The sequence below is a fragment of the Vidua macroura genome, chromosome 16 (assembly GCF_024509145.1).
Source record: "Vidua macroura isolate BioBank_ID:100142 chromosome 16, ASM2450914v1, whole genome shotgun sequence".
Classification (NCBI taxonomy): Eukaryota; Metazoa; Chordata; class Aves; order Passeriformes; family Viduidae; genus Vidua; species Vidua macroura.
This window is the reverse complement of record NC_071586.1, coordinates 13,364,677-13,387,978: the sequence shown is the minus strand read 5'-3', so window position 1 is coordinate 13,387,978 and position 23,302 is coordinate 13,364,677. Positions and strand designations below refer to the sequence as shown.

At 55.0% G+C, this 23,302-nt stretch overlaps 2 protein-coding genes across 3 annotated transcripts in view; one reads left to right on the top strand and one right to left on the bottom strand.

Annotated features, from left to right (window-relative positions):
- Positions 1-13,895, top strand: part of TNRC18 (trinucleotide repeat containing 18) — a 54,337-nt gene extending 40,442 nt beyond the window's left edge. Inside the window, 13 exon segments of the mRNA XM_053991554.1 lie at positions 1,309-1,548; positions 3,475-3,917; positions 4,714-4,878; positions 5,663-5,804; positions 6,150-6,267; positions 6,545-6,620; positions 6,977-7,085; positions 7,994-8,110; positions 8,386-8,550; positions 9,099-10,405; positions 10,703-10,939; positions 11,409-11,483; positions 12,043-13,895. Of these exon segments, the coding sequence (XP_053847529.1) occupies positions 1,309-1,548; positions 3,475-3,917; positions 4,714-4,878; positions 5,663-5,804; positions 6,150-6,267; positions 6,545-6,620; positions 6,977-7,085; positions 7,994-8,110; positions 8,386-8,550; positions 9,099-10,405; positions 10,703-10,939; positions 11,409-11,483; positions 12,043-12,249 (3,401 nt within the window). The 3' untranslated portion in view covers positions 12,250-13,895.
- A 452-nt stretch (positions 13,896-14,347) lies between these two features.
- SLC29A4 (solute carrier family 29 member 4) lies at positions 14,348-22,134 on the bottom strand. 2 transcript variants are annotated; one of them, XM_053991555.1, is made up of 11 exons: positions 22,067-22,134; positions 19,894-20,063; positions 19,115-19,246; positions 18,890-19,003; positions 18,682-18,810; positions 18,156-18,230; positions 17,540-17,805; positions 17,318-17,453; positions 16,618-16,805; positions 16,112-16,352; positions 14,348-16,037 (listed from the first exon to the last, which is right to left on the bottom strand). In XM_053991555.1, exons 2-11 carry the CDS (start codon positions 20,051-20,053, stop codon positions 15,895-15,897), a joined length of 1,584 nt encoding a protein of 527 aa, XP_053847530.1. In that variant the 5' UTR covers positions 20,054-20,063; positions 22,067-22,134; the 3' UTR covers positions 14,348-15,894. The 2 variants fall into 2 exon arrangements, with proteins under 2 accessions (XP_053847530.1, XP_053847531.1); XM_053991556.1 differs by lacking the exon at positions 22,067-22,134 and adding an exon at positions 21,459-21,489.
- Between the last annotated feature and the right edge of the window lie 1,168 nt (positions 22,135-23,302).

Sequence of the window (23,302 nt, the reverse complement as noted above, 5' to 3'; positions counted from 1 at the left end):
GAGGACGTTTTTATCCATCCCTGAGGGCATATGTGAAAAGAAAAGGATTTTCATGTTCATTCTAGCTCATTTTGAAGGGATCTGGTTTCTCATTTGGCTGGATTTCAGACACAAGGATAGTGGCTGGTAGGAGCTGGGGAGTGGGCTCAGAACAGGGCTCCTGCTAGTGGTGGAAATTTTCCAGCAGCCTCAATGATCCTACTTAAGCCCTCAATTTCAAGAGAAATGAAATATCTTTTCCAGACCCACTTTTTGTAGTTAAATGAATATATTTTTATAGATCTGTGTGCTCATATATGTGTGTGTATAAGTGTGTGTGTGTGTGTGGTATATGTGCATTTGTGAAGTGGCTTGCTCACCAGCACTCACTGGATGAGATGCTGTTAAAATTAATTGCCTCTGAGCTGCTGACAGACTCTTGGGAAGCGCTGTAGGGAGGGAGAGGTGCCACTCTCGGAGCATCTACCCCAAAATACCTGCTGTGTACACACCCTAGAGGAAACCCTCAACCCACTGCTCTGCAGGTGTCAGCTGAGGCAGGCAGTGAGGCTGATTTCTTTGCCAGAATTAGATTTTGGCTGTGGGCAGCTCTTCCTGCCTGCGCTGAGCCGGGGCTTCCCTATCCTGAGCTGTAGAGAGGGAAATGAAAGGCATGGAGAGAGTTCTGAGGCAGAGGGTTCAAACACTGCTCCTTGTCTCCAACACTGCCTACACTTTCCTCCCTTATGCATTCCAAATCCATTGCTTTCGAATTATTATTTCTCCCCCCCTCTTTGCATTTTTGCTTCCTGCCCCTTCTCCTCCCTGTGTTCCCCTTGCCTCCTGCCAAGGCACAGGCTGCTTTCTGGTATTCCCCTTCCATGCTGATCTCTGGTTCTGATTACACTAATGGATTTTGTTATGGAGGAAGTGTTGGTGGGCGGGAGGGGAATCCCACAGCTCCCAGGTCGGGTTTTTCAAAGGAATTAAGCTTTTAATTCCTCCTGAAAGCTGTAGGGAAGGGGTGCCTGGCATCCTTTTCAAATCTGCCAGCACCCTGCTCTTCCCTCCCTTGCCCTGAGTGGGTCGTCTTTGCCGTACCCTGTATTGCTGTGTCCTTCCAGGGTGGTGGCAGGCAGGGTGACACCGGCTCTATGGCTGCAAGGACACGTGTGTGCCCATGGCCAGCGTCTTGTGGCCCAGTCCTGGGTGGCTCAGTGCCACTTCGGTGGGCCCAGAGCAGCAGGGGAGTTGCGGTTCGGGTTGGGAATGCGGCTGGCGCACAACTCCGTGAGATTTGTAACGGGCTCCCTGTTTTCTGCGTGCCAGATTCCAGCTCGGAGGAGGAGGACGATGATGACGATGAGGAAGAGGAGGAAGCAGAGGACTATGGCACGGATGGCACAGACAGGCTGTCGTCACCTGCCCTGGATGAGAGTGGCCTGGGCCTTCTGGCCAGGTTTGCTGCCAGCGCGATGCCCAGCCCCATCGTTCCCCCTCCGCTTTCCATCATCCAGCTGGAGGCCAAGCAGAAGGCGAAGAAGAAGGAGGAGCGGCAGAGCCTGATGGGTGAGATCCCTGGTGTGGGGTGGTGCTGTCGGGGGCAAGGTGGACGGTTTGGGAGGTCCCAGCTGTGCTGCAAGAGAGCACGTTGTGTACCCACACACTGAGCTGCCCTTTCTTTGCTTTGGCAGCTTGGTCCTGATGCTGAAGGTGGAGAAAGTGGCTGATAGGGAAACAAAAGCCAGTCATGGACATGGCAGGTTAACAGCTGCAGCCATGGCTTCCCTAGGGACAGCTGTGGCTTTGTCGAAGTTTCCTCTTTTCCTACTTGGCAAATTCTCAACAAGACATGCTGCAAAGGCAAGCAGTGGGATGCTGCATCCCCTTGGACAGAGTGCAGAAGGCACTGAAGTGCTGTTAAATTTTAGGGAAGGAAGCATGAGCTAAATGCAGCTGATCTTTAGGTACCCAAGGGAAGCACGGACACCCAAGCAGAAGAAAAGCGCTTTCCATCAGCCCATCCCATCAACTTCCTTATAGAAGCCAGCCAGAAAGACTTGAAACAAACATTCCTTCCTCTACTCATGTGATTGCAGTGCCAGAATCTGGGTTTCTGCCCTGTCTCTGTCTCACTTTCAATGTGTTGGGAGTTTAATTTCTTCCCCTCCCCATGCCCTGCTGCACAAATGCCCATTGGTGACATTGTTCCTGGTCAGACAGATCTATATGGGTTCCATTTATAAATTCTCTATTAATATTTATTAAGTGATAATGGAATTTATAGCATGCTTCAGAATGGAAAATGATGTCTCCTCAGGAGCCTGGCTTGTTTTAGCACTGTTTCCATGCTATATTAGGCTTTTGCCAACTTGTTCCAACAGCCTTTGCTAAGAATTTATTGTCTTGTAATCTGCCCTCCTTGAAACTGGAAGCATCTAGAAATTACCTCATGCAGTACTGAGAGAGGAGAAGGAGTGTTTTAATTTCCAATGGGTTTTTCATTTTGAGCTTTGCCAGCTTTGTTTTTGACACGCTGGCTCTTTTTCTCTCCATGCTGGGGCTGTCTCAGGGGAAGAGGACTGGGTAGAAGATGAGAGCAGTTTCCTGCAGACTGAATTTACCCAGGAAAGCGAGTTTTTTTTGAGAGAAGGACCAAGAGAAGATGCTTTCCTTGCTTGTGCCATGTACATTTTCATTTTCCCATGTGAAAGTTGTTTGCCTACCTCCTGCCCGTGTTGCTGGGTGCTGCCTCAGTTTCTCTTCTGCCCCTGGAAACATGATCTTGCTTTCCTTTATCAGGTTCAGGGGAACACAGTGAAGGTGGGGAACATCTTGGCATTATTACAGTATTTCAGGCCTCTGGGTACTGCTGTGCTCATGGTGCTCAGCAGAGGCCAATGTGAGGGGAATTCCATTTGCCACAGACAAAAGATCCTTTACCTCTCTTGACTTTAAGGTGACTCCTTGAGCCAGTTAAAAGATCTGTGGTGTCTGTTAGCCAATGGGAAAAAATAAGCTTGAAATTTGGGTTTATTCCATTTGTTAAAAGACATTGTTCTCCTGAAACAAAGGTGAAACTGGAGAGGGCTCCCACCATGAGAGAAGAAGGGATCAGCTTGTGGGGTTTATGCTTGGTTTCAGCTGAGCAGCTCCTTTTTGAGGAGGGGCACGTTAAAGTATCTTTTCTCTTCAGAGCTTCCCTGCAGGGTTTTGCTTGTGGGAGAAGGGAGAAAATGGAGGCAGGGAACACACTGAACCACACTGCCTGAATTGTTGGGCTCTGGTTTGAAGCAGGGCAGGCTTACTTCCAGGGAATTTCCACAGTGTTTTATAGGTCAGAAATGGAGGTCTGAGGGGATTGGAAAGGGGAACAAGCAAGAGCTCTGTTGAACAGACACAGCATCTTCCATGGAGCCCAGAAGTTTCCAAGAGGATGTGTCCCCTCTTGGCTCAGCCAGGGCTTTGACTGATGGTTAAATCCTTTGCACCTAGGGACAGAGTTCGAGTACACTGACTCGGAGAGTGAGATCAAGATCAGGAAGAAATCTCCTTCAGGGCTGCTGCGCGGGAAGAAGGGGCCGCTAGAGCCCAGCAGCATCCCGCCGAGCCAGGCCCCCAGCAGCCTTGACTCCGGATCTGGGAGCGCTGACAAGGCCAAGCTGGGCTCTGAGAAAGGCCGCAAGCTGAAGAAATTTAAATCCCCTAAGGACTTGAGCTTTGAGTTTGGGCTGGAGGCCAGCGATGATGACCTGTGGAACCGGCGCCGCAGCGAGCGGATCTTCCTCCACGACGCCACCACGTCCTCGGCCATGCTGACATCCACGGCGCCTGCCAGCTCCACCCCTGTCTCCAAAACTGGGCGCTGTGGCAAGGGAGCCCCCATGAGCCCCAAAAAAGAAGGCAGCAAGGGGAAGGAGAGGAAGGAGCTAAGTAAGGTGAGGAACGTGCTGGCCAGATTGGTGTTGGGACGCTTGGGAACTGAGGGTGAAGGGAGGATGATTAACTCCACTAAGGCAGAGGAGAGTTGAGTCCTGTCTCAGCAGTTGTCCCTTGTCACCCCTGTCAGCCCCTTGTACACCCGGAGGCTCTGTCAGACTTGCAGGGGCTAAAAGCCGTGTTTGAATGGGACTGGTTACTTCTGTCACCCTCCATGTCCCAAATCCATTCTGTTTGGGTGGCCAGAGTCGACGATCCTGCATTAAAACAGATCCTGTGAAATCTCTCTCCCGCTCTGTGCATGAGGTTGTCCTCTTGCTGACTTGTGGCACCCAGACTGGCCTTTAAGGCTCTTCCCCTTTTACATGGTGACTTCTGACATCTGTCCCTGGCTGGGAGTGACAGTGGTCCCTGGGTTACTGGCTTTTCATCTAAACTGAATGCTTGGCTCCCTCTGGCTCCAGTTCAGTTCATGGCAGTCTTATGGAAGAGCACTGATGGGGAGAGTTAAGACAAGTTAGTTGTGACATGAGGCCAACTGGGATCTTCTTGGTGCTCTTTGGAGGAAGATTTGATGGGCAGGAGTTGCTCTCCAGTGTAATGAAAAGCTCTTCCCAAAATGTGTGAAGCCAGAAAGCAGAGATGTAGGATGTGATGTGGGCAGTGAACTAACTGCTGGCTGAACATGATCCTACCTGTGAATAGCCTGCCTTCCTCCACCTTTTCCCTTTCCTTGGACCCAGATCTTTACCAATCTTCTCTTTACTGATGGAAGTGTTTTATTTTTATTTTTAGCAGAGGAAGAAGGGTAAAGAAACACCCTGCTGCTCCTCCTCCTCATCCATGTCTCCTCCTGGCATCCCCAGCTCCCCCTCTGATGTTCGGGTCAGCCTTGCAAGTGCCCTGGGCTCCACCAAGAAGAGCAAAGCTAAGGTGAAAGCCAAGGAGGTCAAAAAAGAGGTGAGGGGCTGGTTCTAGTCTGGCTGGATTGGAGGGTGGCTGGCAGAACACCTGGACTGTTGCAGTGTGAGGGAGGGAAAACAGAGGTGCAGTTATTGCTGGGGTGTGTTGCAGGCAGAGGGCTGGTTTGAAAAGCCTAAAATCCAAAGAAGACTCTCTGATAGTACCTGCTGCTACCATCTGCTGTTCATTTGCCTTCATCCCCCAAATCAGTGAGCAGGCAGGATTTTCTCTAAGGCTGCCACAGGGTGGAAGGAAAGCTTGCATGGACAGCAAGGACCAAGGAGATGGTGATGGAGTAGCCTTGCTCAGCACTGGGTCACAGCTGGTTCCTGCTCCACTGCATCTCATAACACACATTGCTGTCTTCTCACATGATTTCTGTGTGATGCTTATGGTCTGCATGTAACAGCAAGGAACATGTCATGGAGACTGGAGAAGAAATAGGAACAGAGCTTGGTGCCTGTTCAGTGAAGGCAGAGGCTCAGGAACACTGTGGTAAATGCAGAGCAAAACTGCAGATCCAGTTGGGAGCATCTCTCCCAACCTCCAAGAGGGAGCATGTGAGGAATAGCTTTTAGTCAGCTGCTGCTGATGCTTGGGAGGGATAAAGGCAGCAAAAAGTCTGGGTACACCCACTTAATTGTTTGTGAGATGAACATTCCTGAGGATAGAGACAAGTTTGTCCTGATATCCTCAGGTTATTTTTTGCTGGAGGGAGGTGAGATGGGATCAGACCGTTTCCTGTGGTGATCCAGCTGATGTGCTGCTTGCTGTCCTGCAGAACCGAGGGAAAGGAGGAGCTGTCAGCAAGCTCATGGAGAGCATGGCAGCAGAGGAGGATTTTGAACCCAACCAAGACAGCAGCTTCTCAGAGGATGAGAACATCCCACTGAGCATGCTGGTTGAGAGGCCACCCACACCAGGTAAGGGCAGGATTTTATAGGTAGGGGAGCTGGGCAGGTTTCCCAGGGTTGCTCAGAGGACAACTGTGCTGCTTTCACGCATTCCTCATCCAAAGCCATGAGTCTTTGGGGTGGAGATACCACTTTGTCAGTCAATTCAGTAAAAACTAAGCCTGATCAGCATGGCTCACTGTGATACCTAGTTGAAGCCCAGTCTCTGAGTTGCCCTATTTTCATTTACTGGTATGTTATTGTTACCAAGAGAGGGGACAGTGATGCTGGGAATATGAAGTTTCCTTCTCCCTTCACTGTTCCTTTCCCATGTATGGTGCTCTCTAATCCCCATCTTGCTCCAACACCTCACAGCTCCCCGCTCCTGCATCATTGACAAGGATGAGCTGAAGGATGGCCTGCGTGTCCTCATCCCCATGGATGACAAATTGCTCTATGCTGGGCATGTCAAGACAGTGCATTCACCAGACATGTGAGTTGAGGGGCTGCCATATCCACCTGGGATCTGCCAGAAAATGGGGACATAGCTGCTGCACTGATCAGTTTGGGGGTTGTGTAGAGCTGACTGCCTAGAGACTGACAGTGTCTGGCAGGGAGGGAAGGAGAGTTCACTCTGGTTTATCAGCACTGGGGGAAATCCAATTATCTCTCACTAAGTGCTCTTGCATCCTCTCCCATCAGAGGGAGGCGTTACCTGGTGGGGGTGGTGTCTCCCATGTGCTGTGTCTGACCCAGCCTTTGTGTTTCAGATACCGGGTGGTGGTGGAGGGCGAGAGGGGAAACCGTCCCCACATTTACTGCCTGGAGCAGCTCCTGCAGGAAGCGGTACGTGTGGCCAAAGACTGCCTGTCCTCAGTGCCCATGGCCTGTTCTGGGGTGGGGGAGGCTAGCTGGAAGCTCTCTCTTCCTCCAGCTGCAGGGATGTCCTGGTCCTGCCCTCATGGTCAGTGTGGGCAGAACTCCCCTTGGTGCGCTTGCTGCCCCGCTGGCAGCAGGCACTAGTCCTGTATTCCAGCAGGGATGGTCCTTCCTTCCTCCTGTGAGCACACAGCAGGCTGTTCCCTAGCAGGGAAGCTGTCCCTTGCCTTCTCCAGAGCTGCTTTGCTCCATGCCAGGTGTGGTGGAATGGTCTGTGCTGGTGCCGGGGTGGTCAGTAATTGCCTTCCTCTTGCCCTGAGCAGATCATCGACGTGAAACCCCCTTCAGTGCGGTTCCTGCCCGAGGGCACGAGGATTGCAGCCTACTGGAGCCAGCAGTACCGCTGCCTCTACCCGGGGACAGTTGTCCGAGGTAAGGCCACCCTGGCTGCTCTGTGCTGTGAACCTGGGATGTCTCAGCCCTGTGTGTCCTCAGGGATGTCAGGCTTGTCTGGGGAAGCCCTGATTTCTGCTGTGAGTGTCCTGGAGGTCAGAGCCTGGCCTGTTCTGTCCTCCAGGTCATGCCCCTCTCATTAATGATGCAGATTTAGTAACATCCTGCAGGTTCAGGAAGAGGTTCAAGCAATTTAGGAGCTTAAATATATCAAGGACATTTAATACATTTCAGAAAGTCGGAATTTATTCCAGGCATCAGTTATTTCTGAGACTGTGGAGATTTCTAAATCACCTGGACACTCACAACTTTACTCTGACACAAAACTCTCCAGTCTGATCCCATTAAAAGCTTGGTGAATGGCTCTGGACAATTCTCTCACGGCTGTCTTGTTTTTTGGGCTCTTGGTCATACCACGTGTAAAAGGGAATAATCACTTGTGATGTATGAACCAGTAATGCTGATGCAAGAAGAGAGGGTGAGAACACTGCTTATTTCTCTTGGAGAAAAGCAGCAGTTTATGATGGCTGAGAGTAGTTACAAAATGCAGGTTAAAAAAAAAGATACTTTAGTGAAAGGAGAAAAGTGAATTTCTGCAAGAGTAAAGGGAAATAGTGGAGAGAGGTGGGAAGTCAAACTGGAATGACTGTTATGTTCTGGAGCAGTGCTGTTGATGGGGACTTTCACACTGAGTGGGCTGGTTTAGGGACTTTCCATTGCAGATTGAGCCTTCTGTGCCCTCCCTGCACAGCCTAGGAAAGGTGAAGTGGGATGCTTTGCAGCAGGTGCAGCACCCCTATCTTTCCCCAATGTCCCCACTTCCTTTACAAGGGGTTTGTACTCTGATGTTTGTTCCTAATCCCATCTTCTGCTCCCCCATCCCACAGGAACCCTGGATCTGGAGGAAGATGGTGATCTCATCACAGTAGAGTTCGATGACGGGGACACAGGACGCATCCCACTGTCTCACATTCGGCTTCTCCCACCTGACTACAAGATCCAGTGTGAGTCTTGCTGTTCAGTTTTTTGCAAGATGCTTCCCACTCTGACATATATGTGGAGTTTGGGGTGCTTTCCTCAAACTTTGGGACAAGTTCACAGACTTTCAGTCACAAAGATTGCACCATCAATTGCAGAACACAGTGCTGGGGTGGGATATCACCCATAAGGAATAAGGCCCAGTCCCTATTGCAGATTTGGTTGGGATACTTTCACTATATCACATCTCTGTTTTATGTGTTATTTGACTGCATTTGAACATCTCTTTGACCTGTTCCAGGTGCTGAGCCTTCCCCCGCCCTTCTGGTGCCCAGCACCAAGCGCCGTAGCCGTAAATCCAGCAAAGACACTGGAGAAGGAAAAGAGGGAGCTGCACTGGGGTCAGAGGAGCCTGTGTCAAAGGGCAAAGGGCGAGGGAGAAAGCCAAGTGTCAAGGCCAAAGCTGGTAAGTTGCCACACTGCCAGGCCTGGAGCTGAGGGAATCTTTGCACAGTTCCCCACTGTTCTCCCCAAGTCGGAGCTGTTGCTTGGAGCAGGATTTGGATGAGGATGGATGCATTGCCTGAATGCAGAGCACCCGTGCATCTCACTCTGCTGTGGCTACAGTTTACAGGAGGCTGGCTTGCAAGCTGGCCTGTGCTCTGACAGCCTCCTTCTGTCAGTCAGGGATGTGGAGCAGAGTCCCTTTTTCAGCTGAGCATCTCTGCAGCCATCAATAGGGCCAAAGGTGCAGGAGATTTGTAGTTTGGTTCTCCTGAAGTTGAAGCAGCACCCCTGGGCATTGTCCATCACTTCTCACAAGTACTGGCACCAGGCCAGGCAGTTCAGTGAGCAGTGAGGACACCCCCTGTGCTCCTTTGGGGGTAGCTGAGCAGGCAGGAGCAAGCCATGCTTGGCCAGAGACCAGTCAGCACTGGTGTCTGGTTGTGTCTGAGCTAATAAAGCCCATCTGGAGGGATAACATCATGTCTTTGTGTTTCTTCCCCTCTGCAGAAGAGGCTGCCTTGCCTGAAGAGAAGGATCAGGTGGACTCTTCACCTGTTACCTCCTCAGTCCCAGAGAAGCCGGCCTGCTTGAGCAAGCCAAGCATGAAGGGGTCACGAAAATCACAACCGCTGCCGACTGGAGGCTCTCCTGCTCCCACAGAGGAAAAGCGGTCAAAAGCCAGCAAAATGAAGATCTCCACGAAGCTGCACAGCCCCCCACAACCCTCTTACCAGCCTGCTGTGTTCGGCAGCATCCTCGGCACGGAGCCCTACAGCGATCTCCCGGGAACGCTGGCGGCCTTTGGCTCCAGCGATGCTTCGGTGTCCAAAGCCAAGGCCAAGAAAGGGCGGCCCACTGAAGAGACACAAGAGTTTGGCACCATGGTCAAGGCTCAGAGGAAGCATGACAACGAAATCCTGATCAAGCTGGACCATGAGGGTGTGATGTCTCCAAAGACAAAAAAGATGAAGGAGGCAATGAGGATGCTGGAGGACTCGAACCTGGCCAATCGCAGAGATGGGAAGAGTCTCTTGGGGCTGGGCTATTCTGCTGCAGTGAGTGTGGAGGGCAAGCAGAAATCTTCCCGAGCCAAGGTGGCTGAGGGAGACCCTTCCCCTTCCAGCTTTGGAGGAAAGTTTGATTCCTCAGCAGAGAGCCTTGCTGCCTCGAAGGACCAGGAAGAAAAGGCAGCAGGTCCAGCAGATGTGGAGGAGTCTGAGAGCAACAGCAGCGACAGCAGCTCAGAGTCAGAGGGAGAAGAGGAGGCTGAGAAGAACCAAGGGGAAGCCCAGGATAGCAGCTCAACTAGCTCAAGAGCATCCACCCCTCTCTCTTCCTCCAACTCCTCCTCTTCTTCCTCTTCTAGCAGCAGCTCCTCTTCATCTTCATCTTCCTCCTCTTCCTCCACCTCATCAACCTCTTCTTCATCAAGCTCCAGCTCTTCTTCCTCCTCCACTACGGATGAAGATTCCTCCTGTAGCTCTGACGACGAAGTAGCTGAGGCCCAGCCGAGTTCCTCGGTGCAGCAAACCCTCCCACCCAAGCAAACCAAGCAGGCAGGGAAATCCCGGGCGTCCTCCCACCCGCAGAGCCAGAAGCAGCCGGCGCAGCAGCCGGCGCAGCAGCCGGCGCAGCAGCCGGCACCGCCGCAGAGCGGCAACAAGAGCCGGCCCAAGAAGCGCGAGGGCATCCACCTGCCCACCACCAAGGAGCTGGCCAAGCGCCAGCGCCTGCCCTCCGTGGAGAACAGGCCCAAGATCGCTGCTTTCCTCCCGGCACGGCAGCTGTGGAAGTGGTTTGGCAAACCCACACAGGTAAATGCTCCATAGTGCTCGGCACTGGTTTTGCCTTCTGGTGCTTCTTCCCTTTTCCTGGGGTGATGGAACTGCTGGCATGGTGTGCCAAGTGTCCACTATGCAGGGAGATGGGGGTTGGCTTTCACTGTGCTGGGGAAGCCATTCTGTGTGGTGTATCCCTCTGCTCCAGTTCCTGTGGGAATACTGTGGCACTGCCAACAGCAAAGGGATGCACGTGGGACAGGGCAAACAGTGGTGTGTAGGGAAAATATGGGTGATCCCTGTCTGACCACTTGCATGATCCTCTCTTGGCAGAGACGAGGAATGAAAGGGAAGGCCAGGAAGCTGTTCTACAAGGCCATCGTGCGGGGCAAGGAGATCATCCGCATCGGCGACTGCGCGGTTTTCCTCTCCGCTGGCCGCCCCAACCTGCCCTACATTGGCCGGATCCAGAGCATGTGGGAATCCTGGGGGAACAACATGGTGGTCCGAGTCAAATGGTTTTATCACCCAGAAGAAACCAACCCTGGCAAGAAACTCAATGAAGGCAAGGTAGGCTGGTCTCCTTTGCTGATAGGGCTGCAAAGCTCTTTGCTCCCTTTTGTTTCCAACAATGAAGAAAACACCCAAGGCCCAGTTTGTTACTGGTACCCTGAAGGGGGTGGCCCCATTCTTTCATCTTGTTGGGGCTGCCTATGGTGTGGGCAAGCCCAGTGTTGGCCTCTTGAAGAAGGGAGGGGTGGGTTTCTTTGTATCAGGAAATAAAGACTTTTGCGCGCATCCAAAAAAAGTGTCAAGAGCCAGATCAAGTCTTTAAAGTGTAAGAAGGATGGGCCTGGTGCTCAGAAGCACTTAATTTTGCACATGTGTGCAGCTGGTTTACAACAGGATTTATTCTTAGTGGCAGTGGGCAGGGGTTGAAGTTCCAAAAGCACATGTGGTGGGCAGGAGGTGATGGCATGGAAAAACAACAAATTCATCAGGTTTTCATTTCTGTTTCCTCTTTTCTTCTTGGGCACAGCGCTGGGATCAAAAATCAGGCAGGAGTCTGGCCACAGCTTTGCAGGCATCCAACCAGAGGAAGGACTTTATGGAGGTTGGTGAGATGGGGGGAAGGCTGGGAGGGAATGATGGGTACCCTGTAACAAATAAATACTGCTGGGAAATGCCCCCCAAACTTCTCTGGCTCTTGCTTTCTGCCTTGGCTGCAAAGTCTGCAGTGCCCAGGACTTGGGATGGATATTTCTGGGAGGGTGGGTGTAGCTGCAGGTGCTGGGTGTGGAGAAGAACAGGGAGCTGGTATCCAGCACCCATCTTTGCATTTGCATCCTTGAAATGAGAATGACAAACTCCTGGCCTCCATATTTCCCTGTCTGTATGCTGGGCAGCTGCAGCATTCCCATCAGTGGGAGCCAAGTGAAAGCCAGGGCTCAGGTTCAGTGGGCTGGAGGGATTGTCCAGCCATGGACCTCGGCAGATTCCCAGTGTCCCTCCCCTGGGCTGGCTGTTGGGGTGAGTGAGATGTTCTTGAGTGTGAACAGAGTCCTATCCCATTATGATGAGTGTTTTTCCTACTTGAAGATGATGCTGTAAATGTTGTGTGATCTAATGGCTCCTTTTTTTCCCACCTCCTTCCTTCTCTTCCTGTTGTGCAGAGAGCCCTCTACCAGTCCTCTCACGTGGATGAAAATGATGTCCAGACCATCTCACACAAGTGTCTTGTTGTTGGTCTGGATCAATATGAGCAGATGCTGAAGACAAAGAAATACCAAGACAGTGAGGACCTCTACTACCTTGCAGGGACCTACGAGCCCACCACGGGCATGATCTTCAACACTGACGGGGTCCCTGTCATCTGCTGACTGCCCAGGGGACACATGCCACCCCCTGGGAAGGGATGGGACAAACCTGAGGACGTGCCTGTTCAGACGACATGATTGTTTCTTTCAATGCTCATTTCTGTGTCACACTACAGACAGGAGAGCACGAGAGATGTGAGGAGGAAGGAGAAGGCTGAAGAAAGGGGTTGGGGAAGCAGTTACAGGACTCGAGGAAAATGCCATTGGGGATGGTGGTGGTGGTGCTTGAACCCCGAGGCTCTTCTGGAAGTGGCTTTAAGTAAGGTGACACTTGACCAACTTCTCCCTTCCTCCTTTTGGTCCAGGAAAGCACATGGGTCTCGTGATCATTTCACCAGCGGGACCCCCCGGCAGGAGGGATCCCTTTTGTGTCATTTTTCCCCATCAGTAACTCGGAAGCCGCCCGCGCGTGGAAGGACCCTCTTGCCTTCTGCGTGCGCTCCTCTCCGTCCTTATATTCCCTTTCCTGCTTAGTTTCGCATGACCCTTTATAGGAAGGACAGGGTGAAAGAGAAAGGAGATGAGTCTCTCTCAGCGCCTCGTCTCGATCCTCTCAGCGCCTTTTTGCCGTTCCTTTTCCCTGGAGGCCCCTCCGGCAGCGTGTGGAGCACGACAGGGCAGGGCTGGCCCCAGCACAGAGATGGCAGAAGAGAATCCTCTGGCCTGGAAGGAGCCAGGTGGAAGAGGAGCCAGCATCCAGTCTGGGACACTTCCTTCCCACTGCCTTGAACAAGCAGTCTGAACCCTCTGCAGCTCTGCACCCCTTCTGCCCTGCGAAGGTGCTGGAGGGAGCAAGCAGGTGGCAAGGGGGGTGACACGTGGCAAACTGAGACCTCATCTTGGAGTGTGCAGTGAAGGAGCAGGAAACGACTGGGAAAAGCTGCTGCTTGGTGCTTGGAGGAGAGAAGATCAGAGGCCAGTGGATTCTGGCATCCCTCACCCAGCTTTACCCGCCATGCCTTGCCTGCGCTGAGACGTGGAGCTGCTGGGAAGCCTTGCCCATCATTTGAAGGGAACGGGGGCAGCGTGTGCACCCGGCTGTGCCTGCCCGCGGCGCTCCCTCAGCCAGAGCCCCGCTGCCACCTCGGGCTCAGGGACTGCACCCTTCAGCTTCCTCCATCCATGGAGGAGCTGAGCTCCCCTTGGGCACACGCCGGACCCGCGGCACCACTGCTGCTCCAGGGTTACACCTGGCAAGAGGGAACACTGGAGGAGAACCTGAGGAGGACGACGCACCATCCTTGCACTTAAAACAAAACTCCAAGAGACGCACTGATCTTTGCAACTCCCGACTCGCACTACGGATCGCCGGGACGCGGAGTGGGGCCCGGCTCGGCCCAGGCTCCGGTGGGGAGACGCTAAAGCCAAGGACAGATTGGAAACTCTCCACCCTGGCTGCGTACCAGAGACTGGAGGCCGGGGCTCAGGGGTGAGGGACAGCCCCACAGAGTTAACCCTCGTCCTTTTAACAAACCACATGGTGCTGAGCTCGTACCATCTCCACCCCGGGCCACCGGCGCCCCGGCACGGCGGACAGTGACGGTTCTAGCCTGTACAGTTTTAATGTACCAAAAGACTCTTTAGCCCTCCTGTATTATAAGTCTTTAAATGGATTCAACTTTTTAATTATAAATATAAATATAAATATATATATATAAATATAAACTTTTTAAAACTGTGAAAAAAATTATGAAATTATAAAAAACAAAAAAAGAAAAAAACCCACAACGGCAGAAAAGAACACAGTCTGACGTTTAGAATATTATTTTTTATTTCCTGTTGGATTGTGATTGTAAATGATCTGGGAACAGGCACACCCCCCACGCTCAAAGTGTACTGTACTTCTAGAAGCAAATTGTGTGAGCATATTTTAAAGAGCGAGAGAGAGAGCGCGCGAGAGAGATTTTATGCTAATGTTAAATAGAAAGCACTTAAAACCCACTGCCTTCTATGGAACACAAGGATATTTCAGACAATCGAGAGGAAAGGAGAGCCAGGTTTTTGTCTTTTTGTTTTGTTTTGTTTATGTTTTGTTTAAAACAATTTTTTTGGCATTCTGTTTGTTGGAGAACTCCGTGTGATCTTTTTTCATAAAAAAAAAAAAATCTAATTGAAAAAAAGCAACCCAACGAAGCATCTTTCTTTGTCTCGCTTGTCCTGACCACAGGGTTTTTCTCCCCTTGGTGGCAATGATGGCTTTTTGGCTCAGCCCCTGCCCTGGAGAAAGACACAACCCAGGTGCTTGGTGGCTTTTTGGGGAGAACCCATCCGTGTGATGTGGTGGCACCGATGGACAGGACTGGACACTGGAGTAGAGGTGTCTGCTGGACCGGGCCTGTGGGCTGGAGGTGTGAGTCCTCCCCCTGCCACCATGCTCAGGGCACCATGTGCTGAGGATGAAACGCTGGATTTGCTCTTTTTGGTGTGAGCTGCACTTCCTACAGGCGGGAGCTTGGCACGGCCAGACCCTCCCGTGCTGCGGGGGTCGGGTCGGGGCCAGGCCTGGCACTCGCTGGCTCCTTGGGCTTGATTCCCTGGGAGGTGGCACCTGCCAGTTGGCACAGTGAGGTACAGCTGGTCCCAAAACGTGGTGTTGGCACTTTCTCCTGATGTTTTCTGCTCCTCCTGGCCTGTTCCCTCTCCCGTGTGCTGCCCACGGCAGTTTGCAGGCTGGCAGGGGTTTGGTGTAACCCGGTGATGTGTTCAATCACCTCAGGTGACAAAGGGGGCACTGAAGATAGGGAGCAGCACAAGGGGCACCCCAAAACCCAACAGGACAGGCAGCAGGCACCACCCTGTGTGTGTTTGCCAGCCCAGCCCAGCCCACCACCAGCAGTCAAGTGCCAGTGGCACAGCTAAGGACCAGCCATTGTTGCAAAGACATTTAATTATTTAATCAGCTTCACTTACATCCTGCATTAAATCTTGAAGCTCAGCAGTGGCCTGCAGGTGGCACTGGCAGTGCTGTAGCCTTGGGACCCCCCCTCTACCCCTTGCAAAGGAGCAGATTCACAGTGTGGGGTGGGGGGAGGCAAGACCCTGCCTCTGTTGCAGTTAGAGGGGGGTAAAACAAGATACAATTTTAAAACTTTTTTCCCCAGCCATATGATTCGCATATTTAGGGAGGGACTGTGATTTCAAGCCATTCCTGGTGAAAACCTGCAGCACCATCAATGGAAGTCGAGATCCACCCTCCCAGAGCCACGGGGGCCTGAAGGAGTGTTTCTTTCCTCTCTTACTCCTCTTCTTCCTCACCAGCCCTCCATCACCCTCCTCCCCAGTGCTGGTCCTATTCCCTTTGGGATTTGGCAGTATTTTCTTCCTCCTGTCAATGGCTTGGTGCAAACAGAAGATCCCCAACCTTCACTGGAGAGATGCACATTGCTGATGGGGAGACCCCCAAAAGCAACAAGAACTGTCCCCTGGGGTGGGAGGAATGTCACCCCAAGCACTGGCCCTGCACAGTGCCTGGCTGGACAGCACAGGCCGTTTGGGAATGCCACAGCCCTGTGCCAACAGGATACCAGTCCTTGTCCATGCTGGGGTGGCTTTCTGGCTCCAGGCTCCCTCCTTGAGGAGGGATGTGGGGCGCTGGGGACCATGGTGGGAAGCAGGTCCCATCCTGTCCCCGTTGCCCGGCCCCAGGGCTCAGTACCCCGAGGTAAAGGAGCCATTGGAGGTTTCGGTGTAGAAACAGGTGCTGTGGGAGGTACTGGTGAGGCTGTAGGCAAAATACGCCACGGCCGAGCCCAGCGTCAAGCCCGTCATGTAGGACACGGTCATGGTGTTCCCTGTGGGAAGGGACATGGGGTGTCAGGGTGCTGTGGCCACACCATGGGGCATTCCCGGGAGGGCTTGGTCCTACCTGCCAACTCCCGCTGCTCCGGGCTCACTTTGCCTGCGGCCAGGATCATGGGGACGCTGCCGAAGTAGCCGTTGGTGATGCCCATGAGGAGGGAGAAGATGCAGGGCCAGGCGGGGTGGCCGAAGGTGGGCTGCCCATTGGGGTAGACGCACATGATGAAGAGGGGGATGAAGACCACGCGGAGGCAGGAGTAGACGAGGAGGTGGGTCCCTCTCCAGTCGTAGGGCAGGGCAGCCAGGATCTGCAGCGAGGGGCAGAGATTCTATTGGGGGGGATGAGGAGGTTGGGGAGGGTCCTGCTGTGCCCAAAATGGGGCAACAAGGAGATGAGGTGGTGGAAAGATCAACTGCTGTGGGAACCCAACCTTGGCCATGCTGCTGAGCACCAGCCTCACACTGGTTAGACCCCTGTGGGTGGAGATGACCCTTGGTGGAGCCAAGTGGCTTAGAAAGAGGGCACCAAAGGAGGACAGACCCCCACAGTGCTGGCTCTGGCCTTTCTCCTACCTTGCCGACAAAGTCAGAGAGGTTGAAGATGGCCATGATGAGGATGGGGAGCCATTCCCCCAGCGTGCAGTTGTGGATCTCCGACTCCAGCCCGGGAAAGAGGCACAGCGTGATGAAGTAGGTCATGGCGATGGAGAGCATGTAGGCCCAGATGAGGCGGGACACGACGTAGCGGTAGAGCAGCATGTCTGGCAGGGACAGCACAGCTCAGCCAAAACTGCAGCCCAGCCCCCTTGCAGAGCCTGAGAGCTTTGTCTGACCCCCAGGAGTGCCTTCTAAAGATGGGTTTGCCCCATGGTTATGGGCACATCATTAGGAAAGGGATCATAGAAAGGTTTGGGATGGAAGGGACTGTTAAAGACCATCCAGTTCCAACCCCCAACTGACACCTTCCCCTATCCCAGGTTGCTGCAAACCCCGTCTAACCTGGCCTTGGACACTTCCAGGGATGGGGCAGCCACAGCTTCTCTGGGCAGCATGTGCCAGGGCCTCCCCACCCTCACAGGCAAGAATTTCTTGATAATATCCCATCTAATCCTGTCCTCTTGTCAGTTTGAAGCCATTTCCCTTTGTCCTGCTATTCCATGCCCTTATCCAAAGTCCCTCTCCAGCCTTGGGAATGATCCTCCCCCATAACACTGGGTCACCAATCATTTATCCCACCCCAGGGGCATGCCTTTCCCCCGAGCCCACCACTCACCTCGGAAGCTGGGCCAGCTTTTCTTGATCTTGGGCCGAGGGACGTCGAAGCGCATGTAGGTGCCACTCCCAGCCAGCTCAGCTTCGGGGCCGGGGCTGCCCCGGGGGGAGCTCGGCTGCCCCTGCTCCCGGTTTTCCTGGATGAGGGGAGAGGGGACAGCAGTGCTGAGGTGCAGCGGCAAAGAACCCCAGGGGCCGGCAGGGAAACCCACCCTTGGCTTACAAATCGGACGTCCTCCGAGGTGACGTCGTGGTGGACGCGGTAGCCGGTGCCGGGGTCGCCGGCCCCGCGGCTCTCCGGGAGGCCCTTGCGGGAGCAGTCGGTGTAGTAGCGCACGAAGCGGGTGCGCTTCACCAGGAGGTGGAGGATGAAGCACGTCAGCTCCATGCCGATGGAGATGAAGAAGAAGATGACGGTGTTCTCCTTCTCGTCCGACAGCAGCAGCTTGGTGAAGATGCGGCTGAGCGAGATGATGACGCCGGCGGTGCCTGGTGGTGTGGGACAGCTGTCAGTGTTGGCCAAGCCCCACTGAATCCCAGCTCAGGGATCCTCATCACCCCCCACCGTGTGGATGTGATGCTTCCCGGTATAGAGGAGTCACCAGCAGTGATTTTGGGCTGATAAAGCTCCTGGCAGACATCCCACCCCCAGCCCGGCATGGCAGTGCAGGGACTTAGAAACCAGTAAAGCCCCTGGTTTTCTGGGGAGCACCCTGTGGTATCCCTGATCTGCTGGCAACCCAGCTGGGCTGTGGTGAGGCCAGTGGGGACCCAAGTGTGGCTCACTGGGGCCCCAGGAAAAGGTGCAAGTCCATGTGTCAGTGCCTGTGGGTACTTACTCTCACCCGTCATCACTCCCTGCGTGTAGCGCTTGGGCAGCAGCCCCGTGTAGCCGTAGAAGCTGGATTGCTGCACTTCAGGAGAGATGCACAGAGGGGAGAAGGAGGGATTATTGGTGCAGCCAAAACTCCGGGAAGGGGGGAGAAATCCCAGAGGGAACCCATGTGCTGTGGCAACTGGGAGCTGCTCCTTCCAGCAGCCTCCTTGCTCCAAAAGCAGGAAGGCCTTTTTTCCCCTCCATGGATGTCCAATATGCCTGTTCCCACCCAGAGTGGCCACCAGGTGTGGGGGCTTGGCATGCCACCATGGTGGCCCAGATCAGTCGTGTCAGTGACCAGTACACGGTTTGGTGCTGGTGCCCCTGGCCAGTCCCACAATGCCTGGACAGAGGTGGATGGGATGGGGCAGGGACCTGAGGGTTATAGGGATCAGAGCAGGAGGGTGTCCCAGGAGACCACGGCTCAGGGATGGGGCTGTTTCCCACCCCTACCTGCCATGCCCCAGCCCAGCTGCTCTGCCACATACCTGTGCAGCCAAAGGCCACCACCCCAACAGCCACCAGGTTGATGGCGTAGGCTTGTCTGCGGCTGAACAGCTCCAGCCACACGTCACAGATGCTGACAAAGAGCAGGGGCCCCAGGGCGAAGAGGTAGCCTGTGGGGAGGAGACAGAGGTGGTGGCAGGGGCAGAGCATGGGCACAGAACTGCCTGGGGGTACAGGGACCCCACTCACCCACGGAGATCCGGGTGTGCAAGCTCAGCAGCTCCACCAGCGCGTTGTTGAGGATGACGGCCACCAAGGCCACCAGGATGTAGGTGAGGCTCATGTCAAAGACAATGGAGGTCCCTGAAGAGAAGCAGGTGATGGGGGGACAAGAGTTCAGCTCCCTTGGAAGTGGGATTGAGCTCTCTCCAGGTTTGGGGTGTCAGGGATGTGCTGGAGCTGCTCCAGACCTACCTGGGTATTTATGGTGCAGGTAATCCACATCGGTGATAAAGCTGTTGTAGGGCAGGAGAAATCCCACCCCAGCCAGCAGCATGGCAAAATAAATCCCATGGTATCGATCCTGGGGCTCGGGGTCCTCAGAAACTGCCCCAGAAGAGGAAAGAAAGACAAAAAGACATGACAGCAGCATTGCTGCCCCCCTGGGACCCACGTCAGACCCCAGCCTTGAGGCAATGAAACAGCCCAGCTCCCTGTAGATGCACAAATAAACAGCCCCAGCTCTGAGAAGTTCCTTCCCTAAATAAAGACATTTCAGTGGAGACCCAGGAGGCAGGAAAACATCTGGGCTTTGGGGGTCTGGTGAGTTTTAATTGCAGCTAAACAAGCTGAGAGCCAGGCAGTGCAGGTGACAGCACAAGTCAAGGTGCAGGAAGGGTCAAAGGTGGGTGTGGAGGTGGGCAGGGCTGCCTCAGGATGTGGAGCAGGGCTGGGGTGAATCCCAGGAGTGTCTCTGAGTCCAGCATGGAGAAAGATGAAGCTGCAGCCTGGGGGTGAGCCTGACAGGAGAACCTGGGCACCAATCCTCAATGCCTTGCCAGGCTGCAGAGCAGTCATAGGATGTGCTGGTGGCTCACATGGGTAAAAAAAGTGATGAAAAAGGGTAGTGGGCAATATTGTGATATTTCAGGCTATTTGTGGCTATTAAACCCAGGAAGCTCCTAAGCGGGTGGGAAAGCAGCAGGGAACCTGGCTCCTGCCTGTGGGTCAGCTTGGGCCGTGCCTGCCCTCACCTGGCTCCATGAAGGTGAGCACGCCCTTGGCCTGGCTGCCCCGCTGCAGCTCGTCCTCCTCCAGCTGGTAGCTGTCGAAGCTGAAGCTCATCACCACATTCCCCTCCGGCGTTGCCGCCGGGCTCAGCTCCTTGAAGCGCTCGGCTCCCACCGAGCCCATCCTGGCCACCCTGAGGGGGAGAGAGCAGTGACAGTGACACCCCGGGGTGCACAGGTCCCCCCCGGGTGATGCCAGCGGTCTGCAAGGGATGATGACACGTGGGTGGCCCTGAGCCTTGTCCACCTCGCTGTATCACAGCGGTTCTGATGGCTTTTTCCACCTGGAAAGATGATTTCCCCGAGGCAAATGGGATCCACCGACCTTCTGAGCAGAAGTTTGGCTTTGGGGTGGTGAGCAGTGCTCGTGGGGCACCCACACGAGCCACCCCCGAGGCACAGCACCTCACTGGGATGCTACCAAAGGCAAACGCCACTGTGATTTCCAAAAGCAATTAGAGAAATTAATGGATGAAATCCACTCAGGGAAGGCGGCTGCAGGGAAGATCCCGGCTGCCTCGGGAAGCCCTCGCTCCGTGCAGGCAGCACATTTGCTCTGCTTTTTGCCCTTTTCAGCATCTCTGGTGCCTGAGGCTGGGGCAGAGCCACCGGCCCGGGCAGGCAAACTCCTGCAGCTTTTAGAGAGGGGATGGGATTTGACCCTGCTTTTTTCAGATCTGCTTCTCTGGGGGATCAGAGCCAGCACGGACCTGCCAGAGAGACCCCAGCATCACACCTGAGGGGCTGCACTGAGTGCATCCCAAAATGAGCTCTCCAAATACCTGACATCCTCCAGTGACCCCACCAGAGCCATCCAAAACAGGCTTCCTCCCTGTGGTTCAACCCCAGGGGGCTGCTCTGAATTCCTTGTTTGTCCCCAGCCCACCTCCTGCAGATGTCCCTGGTATCCGGGGGGGGTGGTGGTGGTGGTGGTGAAAAAAATCTCCTCCAAGGCAGTAGATTGAGTCAGGCAAGGGAGGAAAAATCAATGACAGTGATTTCTTTGGGCTCCCTGCCAGACATGGCGTTTGCAGGAGCAGAGAGGTTTTCCAGCTGCCAGGACATGTTGGATGCTGGAGGGCCCTGAGGTGTGGGGCAAACGTGGTGCCCACAGACCCTGTCAGTGAGTTCCTGGAGCCTAAAATGCTTCTCTCATGCAGGGACAGGTGCACAGGGCAGCGCTGCCCCCGCTCCGAGGCTGTGCTGAGGTCACAGCACTGCTGGGGGGCTGGGATGGGGTCCCCCTCCCGCACCGTGCTGGGGTTCACCCCAACACCCCCCATCCCAGAGCACCGCGAGCAGAACAGCCCAGCAGGGCACGTTGTCTTGGGGACACCGCTCCATCCTGCTGCTCCCAGGGGAGCTGCCTGCAATCCCCTTCACCCACACCCTCCTGTGCCTGCTGCCACCCCAGGCAATAAATCCCAGCGGGAAGCATCTCCCGGGATGCCGGGAAGCCTGTTGCATGGTTTTTCCATAGCAGGAATCCCAGCTGGAGAGCATACCAGCTGGGAAAGCCTCGTACGTACTGTGTGTGGCCCAAACTTCCTGGGGCCGGGAGCAGAGCGGGATGCGGGATGCGCTGCACAGCCGCGGCGCTGGACCAGCCTCCGGCACTCTCCGCCTCGCTCCCCCGAGCATCCCTGCGCTGCCGTAAATTGGATTTTCTCCTCCCGCTGGATTTACATCCGTCTGCCCCTACGGATTTATACCCTGCCGCCCCTGTGGCCCCAGCGTGGGGGCGGGGGCGTTTCTCCATCGCGGGCAGGGGTGGGAGGTCTCGCCCGAGAGGAGCCCTTGCCCCGCTGCCCCCCGGCTCTGCGTGACCCCGGGCACCGCAGCCATCCTGTTAGGGCACAAAAGCCATTTTTGCTCTGGCAAAAGGGTCTCCCGACATCTTGCCAGCGGCGAAGTTGCCATAAACGGGGGGAATTCAGCAACCCACGTCCCCTGTCTGAAAGAGAAGCTCCTGGCCGGGCGGAGCGCGGCCGCGGCCGCGCCCGGAGGATGCTCGGGGGAGCCGGGACGATGCTCAGTGGGGCCAGGGCGGGCGGGGGCTCGGAGCGGCGGCTTCCCCTCCTTTCCCCCCGCTCCCCGGCGGTCCCGGCCGAGCACAACAGGTCGCGGCGGTTCTTACCTCGCTCCGCCGCGGCGGCTCTGCGGCACCGGCGCTGGCCCGCCCCGCTCAGCCCCGGCGGCCGCCGGGCCCCGGCCCCGCCATACCGGAGCCTCCGCCGGGAGGGGGCCGGCACCGAGTGCGGCGGCGGCGCGGAGCGGGGGCGGCCCCGGGTCTGCCTCCCCCCGGGTCTGCCTCCCCCCGGGTCTGCCTCCCGCCCGCCCCCCGCTCCTCCCCCGAGCCCCCCCGCCGGCCCCGGGGCCGCGGGAGAGGCTTTCCCGATGCACGCCCGTACCCCTGTCCATAGACACCGCCTGTAGGTACCGCCTAGAGGTACTGGCTAGAGGTGCCTTGGAGGCATTTCGGAGGTCCGGAGCTAATTGCGAAGAGAGATTAATTAGGAAGAAAGCCCCGGTAATTTCATTTGGGGCATGAGCTTTTCAAGGAGAGGGTCATTCCTCTCCTGTGAAGGGTTTTGTCTAAGAGGGGCTGATGGAATCAGGATGGATGGGTGGACAAAGGGCGGGATGGATGGATGGATGGATGGATGGATGGATGGATTGCAGCTCTGGTTAACAGAACACAGCAATCCCCCAGCTTTTTGAGGAAACAGCCAAGAGAGTCTCTACTTCCCTTCAAAATCAGGGAATGGAAGCAGAGGAGGAAGGCAACCAGCAACATGGGGCAGTGTGGATATCTGTCCAGGGAGAAGACACATGTCCCCAAGGTGGGTGACCCAGGCAAGGACCTCGTGGGTGTCCCCACCCCTCCTGGGCTGAGTGAGCTGGCCCAGGCTGCAGGCTCCATCACGGGGATCTGATGCTTTTTTCCAGGAGCAGCAAGGCATAGAGTGGGGACTCAGCAGGTGCCTGGGGGACCATCCTTGGGCTCTCCCCTCGGAGTGTGTGAGGATGGAGGCAGCAGGAAGGAGGAGAGGAACCATCCCTGCTCCAGGCCGTGGCTGCACCGTGCCGGGTTGTGAATTACAATCTCCTCGCAGTCAATAAATGCTGCGCTGTGTAAATCGGCGTGTGGGGCTGGGGACGCGCTGCTGCTGCTGCTGCTGCCGCCAGAGGAAATGAGAGACACAACCGCCTGCACCGCCTCAGCCCTTCTGAGGGAGCGGGGCTGGGGAAAGGGTCTCCTGCAAATTCAGCACAGGGAAGAAAACAGGCCAGGTGGAAATTTCCATCTTTTCTCCTTGGCTGAAATAGCCGGAGTTTGGCTCAAAGCGCACCTGACTGCTGTGCCAAGCAC

Coding starts and splice junctions, on each gene's coding strand:
- SLC29A4 (XM_053991555.1), bottom strand. CDS start 20,053: ATGGGCTCGGTGGGAGCCGAGCGCTTCAAGGAGCTGAGCCCGGCGGCA. Junction 17,806..18,155: donor GGGAGTGATGACGGGTGAGA/GTAAGTACCCAC, acceptor CCACACCACCAG/GCACCGCCGGCGTCATCATC. Junction 16,038..16,111: donor GGAGCAGCGGGAGTTGGCAG/GTAGGACCAAGC, acceptor CCCTTCCCACAG/GGAACACCATGACCGTGTCC.